The 17,270-nt window shown below is 37.8% G+C and overlaps 2 protein-coding genes across 12 annotated transcripts; one reads left to right on the forward strand and one right to left on the reverse strand.

Moving 5' to 3' along the window:
* Positions 1-189: 189 nt before the first annotated feature.
* Positions 190-8,428, reverse strand: LOC116255303 (uncharacterized). Of its 2 annotated transcripts, XM_031631090.2 has the most exons (9): positions 8,275-8,428; positions 7,384-7,445; positions 6,953-7,043; positions 6,247-6,333; positions 4,132-4,185; positions 3,408-3,592; positions 2,858-2,940; positions 1,920-2,020; positions 190-804 (listed from the first exon to the last, which is right to left on the reverse strand). In XM_031631090.2, the coding sequence occupies exons 1-9, from the start codon at positions 8,320-8,322 to the stop codon at positions 589-591; spliced, it is 927 nt and encodes a 308-aa protein (XP_031486950.1). In that variant the 5' UTR covers positions 8,323-8,428; the 3' UTR covers positions 190-588. The 2 variants fall into 2 exon arrangements, with proteins under 2 accessions (XP_031486950.1, XP_031486952.1); XM_031631092.2 differs by lacking the exon at positions 6,247-6,333.
* Positions 8,429-8,923: 495 nt separating this feature from the next.
* LOC116254937 (geranylgeranyl transferase type-1 subunit beta) lies at positions 8,924-14,750 on the forward strand. Of its 10 annotated transcripts, none has more exons than XM_031630602.2 (13): positions 8,924-9,075; positions 9,384-9,437; positions 9,568-9,769; positions 10,139-10,214; positions 10,284-10,342; positions 10,467-10,606; positions 11,501-11,556; positions 11,645-11,721; positions 11,865-11,910; positions 13,067-13,191; positions 13,742-13,809; positions 14,050-14,137; positions 14,259-14,750. In XM_031630602.2, the coding sequence occupies exons 3-13, from the start codon at positions 9,596-9,598 to the stop codon at positions 14,415-14,417; spliced, it is 1,068 nt and encodes a 355-aa protein (XP_031486462.1). In that variant the 5' UTR covers positions 8,924-9,075; positions 9,384-9,437; positions 9,568-9,595; the 3' UTR covers positions 14,418-14,750. The 10 variants fall into 10 exon arrangements, with proteins under 10 accessions (XP_031486462.1, XP_031486466.1, XP_031486459.1 ...); XM_031630606.2 differs by having other exon boundaries at positions 9,384-9,421; XM_031630604.2 differs by having other exon boundaries at positions 8,926-9,273; positions 9,384-9,421.
* Positions 14,751-17,270: the final 2,520 nt, after the last annotated feature.

Here is a 17,270-nt window from a genome sequence, read left to right on the forward strand (position 1 = left end):
CCTATAAATGGGATGCACCGACATTAGTTGTCATGAGTTGTTATTTAATTGGTCATTAAATGAGAAAAAACTTGAATCCAAAGCAGAACAGATTAGTGTCGTAGAAATTGTTTTATGAATTAAATTTACAAAGCTGCCAATTCAGCAAGTCAATCAGAAAAATCATTAAAAATATTATTTAAAAATGTATAAAAACTAAATAAAAAAGTTTTAAACATTCAACGATTCATATTTGAAAACTGGTACAGGGCATTCATGAATAGGCCACAGAATCCAACTGATTTGCCACATGTTCGTTCAAAAGACCTGATTCAGGCCATTCCAACAACAATGCACCACACTCTATTTGATGCTACATAGTAAGGTAATTGTCGTTTTTTTTCGACCAGTCAACCTAAATCCAGATAAGGTAAACTAAGAGTCTAAGTTGCTTCTCATATGTTTGTACGGAAAATACAAGACCCGAAGCAGTAGACCCATTGAGCACGCGATTATCTTCATCAGGGATGTGGGGAGCTGGCAGTTCTAGATATGCATACAAATTTGACTGGCGAAAACAATTGAAGAAGCCCAGACCAGCTTGATATTTCAACCAAGACCACTATAACTGGACACGGTTTGGAGAACTTCGTCTTCCATCTCAACAAGAGAATGACAAAATGCTTCAATGTTATCAGCCTCTTCTTTCAGGGGGAACCTAAATTCTTTCCACTGATACTGACCAAAGCCATCCTTAGTGATCGAACAGGGCACTTTGCCAAGCACATCAAATCCACTCCGATCAGCAGATAACATGAGAGCGTCCTAAACATGAAACATCACAACCTTAGCAATAACCTTCATTTGTTTAGTTGAAAATGGCCAATTTTTGTATATGCTATGGTTAAAAAAGCAAGTTCCAGCAGCTATACCATCATAATCTCTGGTGCACAGTAACTGATTTCATTGAGAAGGCAAAAAATTGAACCTTTAAGAATCAGCAATTCATCTACCCAATGACTGGACCACCAGAGCATTTACAATCAGCTATTCGACTAGACAACTTGACCAACTTGGCATTGATCTCATAGGTCTAGTTTTCAATTTCCCTTCTAAAATGATGCAAACTACAAACTTATCTTGAACCATAAGCTGTTCACATATACAGCTCCACAAGTTCCAAAGCACAACAGTGCACCATCAAGTCAACGACTTCCTGCTCATCTACCCATCTCTAATTAAACTTAACACTAAATGCTTCCCCACTTCAGCAAATGGTACTCGTGGATGTGCACGAGTAAGACTATAGTAGATCATCCTATTTGCAGGTTCACGTACAGCTATGAAACCTATGCATGTGCACAATACAAAGGATATTCAAGAAAGCCAACACAAGCAGGGGCGGAGGGAGGGGAGGGCCCGGCTAGGCCATGGCCCGACCCCAGGCAATTGAAAAAAAAAAATTACATTGAAAAATTTGAAAATTTTTAATTGTGCCATGTATTGTTTGGATTCGGGTTCAGTTTAGCCCTACCCAGATCTAGAGGTCGGACTATTGGCCCGCCCCTAAAAGAAATCCTGGCTCCGCCACTGAACACAAGCATCTAGAAAAGAAATTTATAACAATATCACTTCAGAATGAAAATGAGAGAAAAACCTTCCAGTTACTGACAATTCACCCAGAAAAACAATCCTAAGGAATTGCAAAGCAAGAACGTGATTCTAACCTATTTAAATGCCACCTGCATTTTATCTTTACTAAATGTTTGTTTAGTACCTTATAGCTGTCACAACTGGTGCACAACCATAACATTGGAACTAGTTAAATGACACAGTATAACAAACTTCAATAGGTTTTTAGTCCTCATCAGCTTAACTCAAATGAAAACAGACACCAGTAGAAGCATGTAAAGAACATTAAGTTGGAGACAGTGGCTTACCCGAGCAATTGTGTTCAAGTAGACAAAGCAGAAAAGCATCAGCGCTCGCCGTCTTGCTTGACTCTGATTAATTCCATCAATCAGTGTTTCTGAGAAAGGTGCTACAAGTGAGAAAAGATAATGAACACCTGAGTATGATTGAAGCCAGCCATTACGGCAATAATTGATAGATGAACCATTTGAGGAAGCATTGAGAGATGCAGCATGCATATACATTGTTGAAAATTTGAGATCTAGGTATACATACACAATACATATATTTTATGCATAAATACATTATATATATATATATATATATATATATATATATATATATATATGAGGATCTCTGGAGTGTATCAACTACTTAATGGTGTCAGCTGTATCAACCAACCTTGGCAATTGTCAGATGAGAGATATAGATGATTGAGACATCTTCAACCAGAAAAAGAGAAACTTCCATCCATAAAAGCAACCCACCTGGTGAATTTTTTTGCTACAAGCATCTTAGCTAGAAATTTCTCCCTTTCTAATGACTTAGAGTTGATTTACAATTTTACATTATTAAATAATTCATACAAACTAAACATCCTCATTTTTATTTCTTGTTGTATTTTATGTTTTATCAGTTCCAGCCATGAATGGACCAACGGACTAGATTTCTAGCCATTGGGACTGGTCCAACAGCTAGTCCAGCTCTCCTTTTTGTGTATGCAAGGGAGGGATTACTCCTGTAGCTAATGCTTCCCCAAGCATTTTTTGGTAAATAATGAGGTCCTTTTATGTTACATGGCATGCCTTAATACATATTAAAATTAGGCCGTCATGGCACAAAAGTTTGTCATTGTCCATTGATAGTTAACATTTAACAAGCCTTGTCTAGTGGCTTGGATGGTGCTTATTGGTTGTATTTGTGCATATATGACATGGATAACATAACATCAAAGACAAATGCTTACATAAAGGATCAGCCTTAGAAGATTCAAATTCCTCCATGTCCACTTCATGTGTGCTTCCATGATTATCAATGAGAGTACAAGACCTGTGGGCAAATCATAAATCAGTCAGTATTGGGGATATTTCTGGCACAGAGCTGTAGTTTGGAAAGCGTTCCTGTCAAATCAGCATTGTTAAGTCTAACCTATCAGCAGCCAAAATATTTAGATCATTTATCCAATAAATTCAAATTTCAATGCTCATTTCCTAGCTACGATTATTGAACGTTCTTTCATTTTCACTTCGAGAGGGTTAAGATTAACGAAGCAGACACATGTCAAGCTTCAACTGACAATACAATCAGAAGGCAAACCTGTAATACTAAACATTTCAAGTATCAACATACAGTAAGTGTATTGCAGAATCTCCCATACTAAAACTATGGAAAAAAGTGAACTTATTTTCATACCATGTGTGGTTGGTCAAATAAAAGTAATCAACCATTGAAAAGTCTATAGAGCTGAAAATTATGCCTATATGCACCACCCACAAGGACATTGGTCACAACCCTACCTCAAATTGAATCTGCAGATTGTGTAATTATCACTTCCATCTAAAATTTCCTGGAGATTGCTACTTCTTGTTTTACATTTAATGCTAGAAGAACTGAAAATGCCAGACACCGCATAGCTGCATTGGTTAAGGACTTTCTGCTCCAAACGTATAGCCTCCTGAAGAGAATCCCTGGCAAGCTGGACCTATTTAGCCACAATTTGACACTGTTAGAAGAAGATAAGTCTAAGCAATGCAGTTGTTTCTTACTACAAGATGCAAACACCAATAATCCCACAGTAAAACTGTTTCACCAGAAAAATTGCTCATGAATACAGGCAGAGGAGACTATTTGCCCACAGACTAATGTACCGTGGGCATCAACCACTTGAACTGAAATAAGCAATTCACAAAACCGTGTAACAAGTTCAACAAAAAAAGTTTCACACCGAAGAATGAAACCTATTTTTGTCCAACAGCTATCACCATTCCCATCCACTTTTAAGTTCATGTACACTATATTCTCATGCATTTATTTCTCTTCCATGTTATGTCAGTAGCGGCTCCAGTGATACTCATGACCATATACCCACACGAATGCTCATAACCATGTCATATAGCTCAGAAGTCTGAGGACACTTGTGTCTAAGCCAACCATGCAGCAATTGTTGTCAACATCAGACACAGGTATAGATTGAACAATTTTTGAGTAGCGGATAATCCTAGAACAAGACTGGAGGAATACCTTGTCATCGCCAATTGATACAATGTCACCAGTTAGAGCAATACGAGAAGGCCGCTGCAACATATCAGATATATTAGCCAATAAACAGTTAAGAAGAAAAGTCTACCCAAATAGCAACAGACAACCCAGTCCCACCTGAATATGGCCATCAGATTTGAGAAAGTAAGTTCATCTCACCAGGATTTAAATTTGTAAAGACAACAAATGCCCAGACATATATGGTTTTCATGAATAACAGAATATTTCCAAGTATGACATAAGATCATGACAATAGAAGCATAAGGAACTCGAACATGTTAAGTTTGACCCTTTTAAGGTGTAGTGTTCATTGGTGCAAGCTTCTTGGCAATATATTTTCTCAGCAAAAAGCTGAATGGGTTAGAAAACCAAGAGATGAGTACGAGCAACAGAAAACAATAAATGAATATCAAATTCTATGTCATGGCACAAAAAAAAATCTCCTAACATAGAAAAAAGAAATCAAAAGAAATACATACAAAACCAATGAAAGTGAGAACTTTTACAATGATTATCAAAAATAGACATGGTATTAACACTGCCTTCATTTTGATAACAGCATGAGAATCATGTCTTCTGATGGCAGTTGCAGAAAAATAACAAAAACATGAACTTCTCAAAACTTGTTGTGATTATAATTTAAGCAACCAGTTATTGTAATCTTCCTAGCAAGACTCTAAAATCTTCCTGAGTGAAGAACATGAAACTTCGATTAGTGAGTACTTATTAGCACTGACTTGGTTCTTGGCAGGGTTCCAAATTCTAATGCCAGAGCTTCATATTTAAGAACAACCTTTTGTCATACAACATCATATGGTAAATTTCATATACAGAAAGATGAAGGAAGATCATGGCAACAAGAAGCAAGATAACCATGATCCATAGTGAACCTTATGGCCAACCATGCATGACATGACTGAACTAATCTCTACATGACAAATGGACACTACAGAGCAATACAAATCTCAATCAGGCACTTCCAAGCTCGTTTTTCTTCTCAAATGATCAAATTTCTACTCTTCAGTCAAATTTCAGATTGCCAAGATCAGCATTCTCAGACATCCTAATAGCATCCTGGTTATCTTTTTAGGTGTTTCCAATATGAATATCAAGTTCTGTCAAAACCAAAAATCATATTTTTGATTTTTTTCTCATAAAATTATTAGGTTTTTCTGGTATAAAAAATGTGGGCAAGCAAATGGAGAAAGAAAAGCAAGAAGGTAGTTTGGACCCTCGCTTAGGTGCTATATAATCAGTTTTTTACTTTTTTAGTTACTAACAAAACCTGTACATCTTTTTGATGGTATGTGTACTACCAAAATTAATCTGGTATCAAGCACCAAAAAGTCCAATCAAGAGAATCAGAATATTGAGTTTAATAGCATTATTCTTAGGTTGACAAGATACAAAACCAAGGCAACTGATCAAGTAGAATGCATAGTTCACATCTTTACCAGCAAGAGACACAAGGCAAAAAGAATTGAAACGACAAGAATATTTTTTGTACTACTGCTTCTAACAAAGACGGTCAGATAAAATGGCTTATTTTGCTTGTTTCAGTTTGACTGCTACTGTTTTTTATTACAAGTGAAACAATAACAATGCAAAGTGGAAAGCACGCTTAGAACCACAAATCATGATTATTGCAGAAAAGTTTACCTCTGTAGTGTATAGTTGCATGGTTATAACTTATAAGTGGGAACAGAAGTCGGACAGGCAGACTCAACTAGAAACAACCTTTTACCACAAGATACAGGAACCACTACAACTGCCTAATATTGACAAATATTTTATGGCTACATATATAGGGCTTTTATAAATGTGAGCACCAAAAAAATATGAAAACTTAAGTTTGCCTTTATAAACCATCTATTCAACATGATTAGATGGCTTACAAATGGTAACGTGTACAGTGGTTACCAGCCAACAATGTAACTGCTATTGACTTGTTCAAGAAACATTATCATGTAGATTCGACAGCTCATGGTGCTGCATAGTAGCGTTCATATTTTTTTATACGTACATATCAAAAATCCTGCCAAAAGGACTATAGAGGTTGTGAACAATAATTCCTTAAAAAGCTCTTTGTAATATTACCTTCCCTACAGACCTGAATAGACTCACAAGCTGGCCTGGAATCATGCTGGAAACAGCAAGAGATCCACGTTCATCCATTACCATATTCTGTCAACGTGGAAAAAGATGTTTTAAATGGTCAACCTGATAAAAAGCAAATACACTATAATTTTGTATTAAAAATGCATGTGAGTCCCTTTATCTACAAGATGGATACATCCATCTGCCCAAGCTTTTCACTATTTTCTTTATTTAAGCTTGCTAAAAAGATTAGCCATAGAAAAAAAGTACAGCCCTTTTATTGGCCATCAGTCCAATTTGCGAAAACACAACTTACACACATACATCAAAGATTGGGCAACATAATGTTCTTTTGCACTAAATGGTCTTCAGTATCAAGTTTATAATTCAGAACTCTATTGACTTCATTTCCAGATTCACAAATCAAGGTAACATGATGTTAGGTAGGCCTTATAGAATGCTTATCTAATTCAGGCCTAAGTACTTTATACAAGTAACCTTCGACATATAAAAGCACATGACAAGCACTCGTATCCCCTTCCAACAGGTTCTTCTATGAGTACAAACTGCAACTGTGTCCAATGTACCAGCATTAACAAGCAACTCTAATGTCCTTTCACTGTTGTTCCCCACTTTGCAACTACAGCAATCAAAAAAAGAACTCAATAACAGTGTCACAAGATACAGAGAAGTTTGTAAACTTTACCACATTGTGCAGGTCATCCTCTGGTATCCAAATATACGGCCTCCCTTTCCGGAACATATATTTAACCCTTGAGCTATGGATATCCTCTTTGCTAACGTAATCAAAATAAGCAGATATTCCACTATCAGTATCACCAACAAAATAAGCCAGCAGAGATACAATACACATAATTAAAGTGCATTATGTCCACGCAGAATTGTGCTTAAATTAGAACAGACATCTTTAAAAACTATCATTAGGTAACCTTACAACAAAACCAAACGATGAACCCACGCACAAAAGAAAACGCTGCAAATTTAAAGCGTATAGTGAAAATAGGAACAGAAGGAAATAATAAAAAATATTCACTGGGCATACCACCCAAAACAAGTATGCAGAACAAAAATAACTTATTCAAACAGCATATAAAACCATATCTGTGGATCACACACCTCCCTTTAGTATCTGCCGTCACAGTATTGAGAACACATTGATAGTTAGCCGCCAAAATATTCTGCAAGCGAGAAAGATTAAACAGTGTTACTTTAACAAGGCTTTATTAATGAATCATGTAACTTATAAGGCGATTCAGCGATCCATGCATAGTTTAGCCAAAAGGCAGCCATAAGTGACCAGCCAAAAATCATTCTTAAAATCATTTATGATTCGCAACAACAAGAAGTATCCTTTATTTATTCCCAGGGGCCAGGGACGAACTCAACCAAAAACCTTTTCATCATGTATTCAGGTTCGTCTGACAAAGGCCTTTGGGTTGTCCAAAATTAGCTATTAGCTGTTGGTTTCCAATAATTTCATCCCAGTAGTAGTTTGGCCTCTCTTGATACTGCACTATTTATGATAGTTCACTAGGCCCACAAACCATACCTCCACAGAGATACGGCACGACTGACACCTTAAATTCATCCTTGGATGTTAGGATCAACTAATTCCCATGCAAGCATATCCACAGAGGAAATAAATACTGTTATTCCCCGATCAACGGACTCTGAAATGGAACATCGATTGTCTTGGTGGAGGTATAAACAGGTAATGAATCGCTTCCACCAAATCCAACAAACCCTTCGGACAATTACCGGAACTGTTGGCGGCCGTTGACATCTCAATAAGTAGAAAACAGAAATCGCTTCGCCTAGAGGGAGAGAGAGAGAGCAACGAAAGAAAATTGGCCGGTGCCCGAAGATTAAGGTAAAAGAAACATAAACCAAGTAGAAGAAATAACGAGTCTGCAGATCCTTCTCTTTCGCAAGGGAGCTCGTGAAGTAAGTCCCCAGCAGCTGAGAGTTCCATAAAGATTACGAGAAGCAAGAGGACAGGATCCACACCTTGCACCTCTCTGCAATCGTTAGCACCCCTTTTGAGTTCTTAATCATCTTGCAGAACCCTAGCGGACGAAGTTCGCGGGAGATGGAGAAAGAGAGGGAAACGCGCCCCCGCCACGATTTCTTTTTTAAACTCGACCTTCACACCCAAAATTCGTTTTAGTCAGCCTCTCGCCATTCCTTTGGTAATAGATGTTTTTACTTTAACGCTTGTTCAGTAATTGTTTTCTCTATTGAATACATGTACTCTAAAAGCATTTAAGCATGATATTCTTATTTGAAAACTAATGCCATGATGATGCACAGCATTTAACTGTTGAATCTAAAAACAAGGTCCATAATGGCTCTATGTTTTTTCTAAATAAAAATATACTGTTTTCAAGTCATTTACTAAAAGAATAAGTGTTTCAAAAACACAATGTTCTTGTAAACCGTCCTTATCTTGATGTTATATAGAAGTTAGTTCAGTGTTCAGTCCGAAGGTATGCCAATCGTTGAGATGTTAGAGGTAGATCCAGATTACTAAGATCCAAACCTGATATAGAATCAAACCGATTTTTTTTTTCCTTGCAAAAAACATGCCCAGTGCTTTTGAGGATCCAGATCCAAATACTACTTTGTATCATACCGGACTCATAAGCCGCAGGTCCTGCTGAGAATCTAAAAAGCAGAGACGCTGCGCAAAGCTGCTTCACTTCGTCGTGACGAAGCTTCATCTGGAAGACAAGACAAGCGAAGGGTTGCGCTTGAGAAGCCCCACCATGGCCAAACGATATTGAGGAGTCTCACACCGTCGTCCACAGTGTGAGTCTCTCTCTTTCTCTGTCTCTCTCAAAGAGAACATCGCCGTTGCCCATAGGCGTTGCCACATGATAGCAATCTCCGCGTGGAAATCTTAGTCTTCATATATCCTGAAATGGGCGCATAATCCCATTGAGAATCATTCAAGCCCGTTGTGGACATCGTCAAATATCATTGATGGTCATGAAATCTGCTAACCACGTGATCTTCCTTTTTCTTTCCCCCAAATTCTTGCTTATCATCTTCTTGATTTGGTACTTTAGTTCTCTCAACCGTTTGAGTAATTTTGGTTGCGTTATTTATGCTTGCAGGTAGTTCGATTTTGAAGTCGCACGTACTTCTGGGATTTGTAACTTTTGGCTTCTGTAATTGGTTATATTGCTCAGTTTTTGAAGAGAAAGTGGATTAAATTTGTTGTTCTCTCCGTTCTTTTTTTTACAGTGCATCTTTAGCCACTGGTTTTGGATTAATGAACTTTCGCTGTTGTCTTTGCAGTGTTCTAGCACTCATTCTGATCGATTCCATGGACGACGCTTTGGACACCCTCGCAAGCTCGTTCAAAAGGGACCTGCATGTCAGATTCTTGCAGATGATGATGGAGAGCCTGCCGTTGGAGTACGAATTGCAAGACATCAACCGTCTCACGTTGGCCTACTTCGTGATTTCGGGATTAGACATCTTAGGCGCCCTGGGCAGTGTACGTCTCCTGAAATGCCCTATTTTTAATTCCCTTCAAAAGTTTCGTCCAAAGCAGGAAACTCTTCGATATGGAGATTGCGTTTTCATTCTCGAAATTTTCGTTTAATGGTGTGGAATCGCATTGTGTTCGTGCCGGTTTCTCCAATTTGTTCTATTTTGCATTATTTTGCCGCCGGCATTGTGTATATTGATCAGATACCCGGTAATTATGCTACCAGAATTGTAAGGTAATTCAGCTACTATCGGCCTATCGGTTATGTTAGGTCAAGAGGCGAATTTGTGGTGGAACCGATCTCTGCTGCGGAAGAATATATTGAAATGTATTGTTTTCTGCTTCAAATGTTTATCTGGGAGTTTTCTTTCTTAGGTGGAGAGAGACCGAGTTGTCGACTGGGTTTTGTCTCTACAAGCTCTTTCTGCAACCACGGAAGACTTGAAGGAGGGTATGTCCGATTACATATTGTTTCAGAGTTAGATGAATGTGAAGCCAATTTTGTAACTTTTGACGTCAGGGCAATTTTATGGATTCCTTGGTTGCAGCAACTCGAAGTTTCCCACCGCAAGTCCAGACGTATGTGTCACCAATCACCATATCCCCAGTTTGCATTTCCTTCTGTAACGTTTGAATGTCCATTTTTACAATGCCTATTAGTAAAGTTGATGCAGTTCTGTATGCTCTGTAATGGTGTTTGCAGGTTTCGTGTATCAGTACTAGCAATTTAGCTAGTACATATTGTGCGTTATGCATATTGAAGACAGTCGGATACGATCTTAAAAATGTCAATTGTACAGCTATCTCAATCTCCATGCAATGCCTTCAACAACCTGATGGGAGGTATCGCGTTGCCTGATATTTATTGGTTTCAAAGCTACAAATTGGATGATATTTTGTGCTCTTACTTTAATGATGTTTCGGACAGTTGTTTCAATGAAGGGACTGTTTGTAGGTTTTTGCCTTAGAAGTAGGCTTTTTTTTTGTTAATGCAATAATATAGAGAGATGTCTTTCTTCCGCAAATCAAACACCATTCTTTTTAGGCATTTCTCCAGACTCTGATAAGTGATATGTTGTTCCCTTCAACAAATAAAACACCATCTCTCTTATATGGGTTATATGTTCATTGCACCCTCTTTGATCTTGGCTAAGGATTTTTTCGCATATACGAAGTTCTTGCTTTGTGTGCTGCAACAAGATTGAGGAAATTTAACATGCATCGATGGGAGTGGGTTAATGGGAAACTGGTCTTATCAATCCCTTCAGGTCATTCTTTTTTGTTACAATTAATGCATTTTTTGCTTCTTTTTTTTTTCACCTTTACAAAGCTGAATCGGGACTGCAATCCTCTTTGATGTCATTTATTGAAATATATAGCACCATTCCAAAGCCATTTCTGAACATGGAATGTTGCAGAATGCAATCGTGGGAATGTTGAATCAAGAATTGAAAGTTTTCTCTTTGTAAATTGTTGAATAATTCCAATTTGTCATGTCCATGTGCCCTTTTATGATAAGTTAGATGCAGATGCATGTAGTGGTGTAAGCTAAATATGCAAGACTGGGATGACTGAAAGTATGCAGAGGAAAATTTCAGTTGACTTTGTATTTGTTGTGATTTTCCTTTTTCAAAGTATTGTCATACTAAATTGAAAGCCTGTTTTCAACTTTATGGTCGTCAAAAGTTCTCTTAAGCAGTGGATCATCTTACTATTAAAGCTTTACATTTTCTGCAGCTTTATGCCTATTGACACTGGGGCAGAGAGGGATCTAAGATTTGTCTTCTGTGCTGGTATAATTTTTCCAGCGGTTTGAAGAAGTTAAATATGCTTAATTTTCATTTTCCATGAACTGATTACAGTGTACATATGTTTCTGTAGCTGCTGTCTGTCATATGCTAAATGACTGGAGTGGCATGGATAAAAACAGAGCAAAAAAATTTATACTTTCTTGTCAGGTTTGTTTGGCTTGTAACTTTTCCTTCCATATGCGTTGATATGGTCATAAAACTGGATGGTAATGATATTCTTTCTTAAACTGTAGCGAATGTACACTTGTATTCATGTTGTGTAAAAGATCTGTTTAATTTTATGCTTGCAGTCATATGATGGTGGATTTGGTCTGACTCCTGGCTCAGAATCCCATGGTAAGGGACTGCTTGCAAGTTATTCAATTTTTTGTTGATACCTCAACTCATCCTGTAATAAACTGTGAACTCTTCTGTCGATCTGAGACAACCTTAGTCATTCAGGTTAGGAAGTTGACTTTTTCCAAAATTATAATAATTGTACTATAATGCATATTAATCGGACCAATAATTATGTTGTGTCGTGACATATCGATAAACTCGGGGCCCCTATACGATACTAGGAGTATCATGCATATCATAAGATATTGTGGGTCTACATATTGTACAGTAGGCATGATATACCTTTGATAAGCACAAAAAATGTGTGTCAAAGGTGTATCATTTAGCCTGCCATGGCTTATATGATCTGTGTCATACGATACATGTCTATATTTAAGATACGGATGACATTGCTTTTTCCGATCATGCAAGCACAACAGTCAAGATGTATACCTAGAGTTAGTTGAAAGCAGTGTCACAGATATTGTGATATTTTCAAACATGTCCGTTATATTAACAGAAAAAATGAGAAAAGCAAAAAAAATTGGTATTTTAGAAAAAAGTGAAAATTAAATGTATCATTTTTTTTTTGCAATTTTTTCGTGTTTTTATGATTTTTCCTTTTTTCATTTTTATTTTTTTTAGCATTAATATCATCATGAATTCAGCATTGAACTTAAACAAAATTATTTTTCCTTATTTTTATTGTCATTAAAACGTTCTTTTATCACTTTCATCTGGGATTTTTTATGTCTTCTTACTAGTTTCTCATTTATTTTATTATTATGTAATGCTTAGAATTTTTTTTCATTTTTTAAAGTTTGCGCAATTTTCCCAAGAAAATAACTTTGCTGAAAAATACCTGAGAAAATCTCACCATTAAAAACCAGAGAAAGATATTTGTGACAATGCTTGAAAGATTAACTCAGGCTCTTTTATTTATTAAAAGAGTCATGTCTGACATTTGTCCATTGCTGACTTAAGTTATCCTAGAGTCTAATATCTTCTGCATTATAAATCTTGTTTCCATCCCCCTGCAGCTTGTATCGTTCAGGTTTAGGTAACTCTCAGATTTGTGTTACTGGTCATGTTTCCAACGAGCAATTCTGCACTGCAGTTTGACCATCTGAAGAGTCAGGATCCTAAAAATGTCTTTTTTGTGCTAGTGAAACAGGTGGTGGGACCTATTGTGCTGTTGCAGCTCTCAAATTGATGGGATTCATCAATGATGGCCCTTTGTCTAGTTTGACAGAATCAATTGACTTTAATCTGCCTTTGCTATTAGAGTGGAGCTTGCAGGTACAATTTTTTGTTTATCTTGTTTGTTTTTTATTTCCTTATGATAAGTGAAGAATCCATGGTAGTACCTTATATATCTATGATTCATTCTGTTTGTGGAAGAATGTCCAGAGTGATGACTATCACATGTAATGTGATGAAAGATTTTTTGCCAAAACTACGTCTAGCTTTTTCTTTTCTAAAAGTTAACCTGAACGGTCAGAAACATGGACCTTGGCGAATTGATGTTTTTGTTCTGCATAGATCAATATTCCTATGCCTTGTGAGTGGGAGAGAGATTCTTGTTGGAAGGAATTAAGACATTCTTCTGTTCATCACTTGGGATGTTAAATAATTATATCATGCACTTTTGAAGCAATTCTCAACTTCATGTACATGTTTGAAAACCGATAGAAAAGGTTGGCAGTGTGGTGGTTGATCTATGTTTGTTGGCTGGGTTGGTCTGATTGGCCAAGTACTTGGCCAGGTTGTATGCTTGCTGAAGTTAAACAGTTTGCACTATGTTTGTTGTCTTAAGATTTTAAGTACCCTTCTTCCTTGCCATTTGCAGAGACAAGCAGTTGATGGTGGGTTCCAAGGTCGGTCCAATAAAGCCAGTGATTCATGTTATGCTTTCTGGTAAGGAGAAGATTAATATAACAGAAAAAGCAGAGGGGGAGAGAGAGAGTGAGTGAGAGCGGAACTGGAACCGGACGCAGGAGGAACTACATAGTACATGAGATATCTGGTTCACATTTTGATCAAGTCATGCCTGAACAAGGCCTTTATGGACGACAATTTCATTTTGACTTGATATTACGTTGATGGTAGTCCCTTTCACAAGCTTATGCATGTTGATGCAATACCTGGAAATTGCAGGGTTGGTGCGGTTCTTAAGCTTTTAGGTGCAGAAAATTTCTTGGACAAGGATGCTCTGCGTGGATTCCTGTTTAGCTGTCAAACTAAGGTTCTTGTCAACATTTTGATTATTGTTGTTCACAATTGCTGCAACATGTCAGTGTTGGACAATCTGATTCCCATTCTTCCTGTTCTCTGCTTCCACTAACCACAGCTTCTTTTCAATGCAGTATGGTGGTTTCAGCAAATTTCCTGGAGATCTGCCAGATCTCTATCATGCTTATTTCAGTTTCTCTGCATTTAGTTTGTTAGAAGAACCTGGGCTGAACAGGATCTCTGCTGAACTTGGCATCACTGTGCTTTCTGCCATGGGAACTTTAAGTGGCTGAGCCTGCAGATGAAGGTCAGGACGAACCCACTTCAAGGAGATCTGATTCTTCCTCGATTTCAGCCATTGACCCGGAGGAAGTTTAATTTGTAACAGGGTTGAGGATACTTACACTGGGTAGTCCACGCATCTAATCCAAGGTGGGTTGGTGGACTTAGTTACTTAGATGTTAATCGCTATGCTTCTCTGTGAATTGGGAGAACCTGAACTGTGGAGCTTTCTAAAAAGCGACCTCTCCCAAACCAGTGTTCTGACGCGGAAACATTGTTGGTGGTTCTTTTTTTCTTTGTGCACTTGAAAGATTTTCTATTTTGAGTTTCGGTGTTGTAACTTATTCCTGCTTCTAGCCATCCGTAGAATTATGTTGTGCAGTTGCTACGAGAGAAGAGAGAGAGAGAGATTCTGAGCTCGTTTTCACAATGGGCAGAGTCACCTTTTCTTTCAAAGGCAAACTCGTCTGGGTGTAATGATTATGACAAAAAAAAATTACGTGAGTAACAATGAAGTCATGCAGTAGCCGCAATCTAGTGAAAGGTGCACCTAAATGAGTAATTATTCTGGCCATGTTTGTATTCTATAGTTTTCATTGCAGTTATGTTTGCCAAATTTCGGTAATTTGACAAAATGAAAACTTAAAATCTTCATGACAACGAAATGCTTTTGAAAATTGTTTTAAGAATAAGAGCGTGCAGATGAGGGTTTTTTATTTAAGAGCATGGATATCGTGAGAATTGTTAAAAACTTTTATTTCCAAAGGAATCTCGAATCACTCTGGCAGTTATTTTCAGTAGTAATTAAAATTTTACGGGCAACATGATGGTTTTTTGTTTTTTTATTGGGTGGTGGAACAGTTTTTCACAGGTCCCCGGAGTAGGAGGTAGTGTCCCTTTGATTGTCATAGGTCTTTGAAAAGGAGGGAATCTCTTCTTAAGGTTTTATACTGTCTGCAGAAAGAGTTAGAATGGCCAGCTTGTAACGGCCTCATTTTGATTATTGAGTTCACATATCAAATCGCGAGGACTGTGGAAGCTCATAAAGGATCAAAAAAATGTAGGCAATTATATATATATATATATATATATAGTAGATTTATACATTGAAGGACATCAAATCCGGCCCATAGAATGTAAGTGTGTAACGCCTCAATCAATCCCTATCTCTCTCCCTTTGTTCTCTCTCTCTCTCTCTCCACATGCCTCTCTTCCCTCCTTTCCTCCCTCTCCCTCTCCCTCTCCCTTCTTTTTCTAACAAAAGCCCCGCTGGCTCCTGCCCCACTGTGCTCATCAGGCGGCGTTGGGGCGGCACCAGTAGGCGGCCGAGCTGGTGATGGCAGGGCTGGAGCCGGTGGAGTTTCCCCCGTCTGGGGGAAGAGGAAAGGAGAGGGTGGCAGTTGTTCCCCCACCCACCACCGCCGACGTGAAAAGTGGAAATGAAAGGCGTGAGTGAACTCTTACAGTTACACAACAAAAAGTTGCATGAAAACTAAGTTTCTTGAGTTTCGAATTGCTTTATATGTGACCAATTTAAATGGATCATAGCAAGATTAATATTAAAGGTTTAACTTCTACAAGGAAATTTTCAGGTGTGAGCTGGGCTTCAACGTCTCCTACATTTTGGGATAGGGAAGGGGCACTTTGAACGTATCATAAATGCAGAGTGCAGCTACTTTACTTTCGGATTCGATTTCAAACAAAAGCATGCAAATGGAGCAACGGAAAAAAATTTGATGCTTTGTACAGAAACACCGCATGCTCCTGATGCCATCATTTCACATCCCAATAAAGAACTTTACTTTTCTTTGGGATTCTTTTGGGGGATGTTGTTCACTATTTAAGCTTCCTCGTAATTCTTTTGGGGCACTGGTTTCCTTCGAATAAGGACTGATACCTTTCTTACTTTTTTCTCTCGCCTGCTTTGAATATTCTTTTTCCACGTCAATCATCCTCCTCCTTTTGTTTCCTTTTAATATGCTTTCTTTACTAACAATCACAACCCTGTCATCAATTGGGGTGCATGCCACACCAAGCTATGATTGACACTCCTTCTCCTTTTACATATATATATATATAATGTTTGTCACAATGCAGGCACTGATTTTGTTTGTGGCTCATTTGTTGGGCGGCTATTTATAGTTTCTTTTAATAGAAAATAGCATGAAACACATTTTCTAATAACTATATTTATTTGAATACGTAGATATCATTTTTTCACGTTATACAAACACTTTAAAATGTTCGAGAAAGAAATCCTCATACAACATTTTCAATCGCAATTCTCTTCCAAGACTCCCTCCCCCAATTCAAAACACAAGTTTAAAGCCAACTCAAACTCGTCTCTATCCAAGGGAAAGGGCGACTTGGGTGTTAAGGCTTTGTAAGGGGCGGAGAGCAGAGATCAGGGATGCAGCATAGCAAGGGCCGTGACCCCTCTTTGGATTTTAAAAGATCCAATTCTATTTATAAATCTCAAAAATTTTAGTTTAACCTTGAAAACTTATGCTTTGATCCTTATTAAAATTTTAATACTATAATTTGACCCTTACCATGAAAATAACTAGCTCGAACGAAAGATACGCAGACAGGGACAGTTGTTGAGAGAAGGTGAGAGACGTAGAAGATAGATAGATATGGAGGCGGTAATAACCGATAAGATGAGAACGAAAGGTTCGGTCAAGCAGGGTGGGCTCTGACATGCGTGGGAGACCGAACGTCAGACAAGCGCGTTTCTTTCTAACTCCTCTCGTTTCTTTTACCTGACCGCGTTTTCCCTTCTTTCTCGTGCGGAGATCTGCCAAAATCCAAGTTGTCGTCTGCCAACCATGACCTGAGGCGATCTACAATTACCTTTTCAATTT

Source organism: Nymphaea colorata, chromosome 5, assembly GCF_008831285.2.
Source record: "Nymphaea colorata isolate Beijing-Zhang1983 chromosome 5, ASM883128v2, whole genome shotgun sequence".
Lineage (NCBI taxonomy): Eukaryota > Viridiplantae > Streptophyta > Magnoliopsida > Nymphaeales > Nymphaeaceae > Nymphaea > Nymphaea colorata.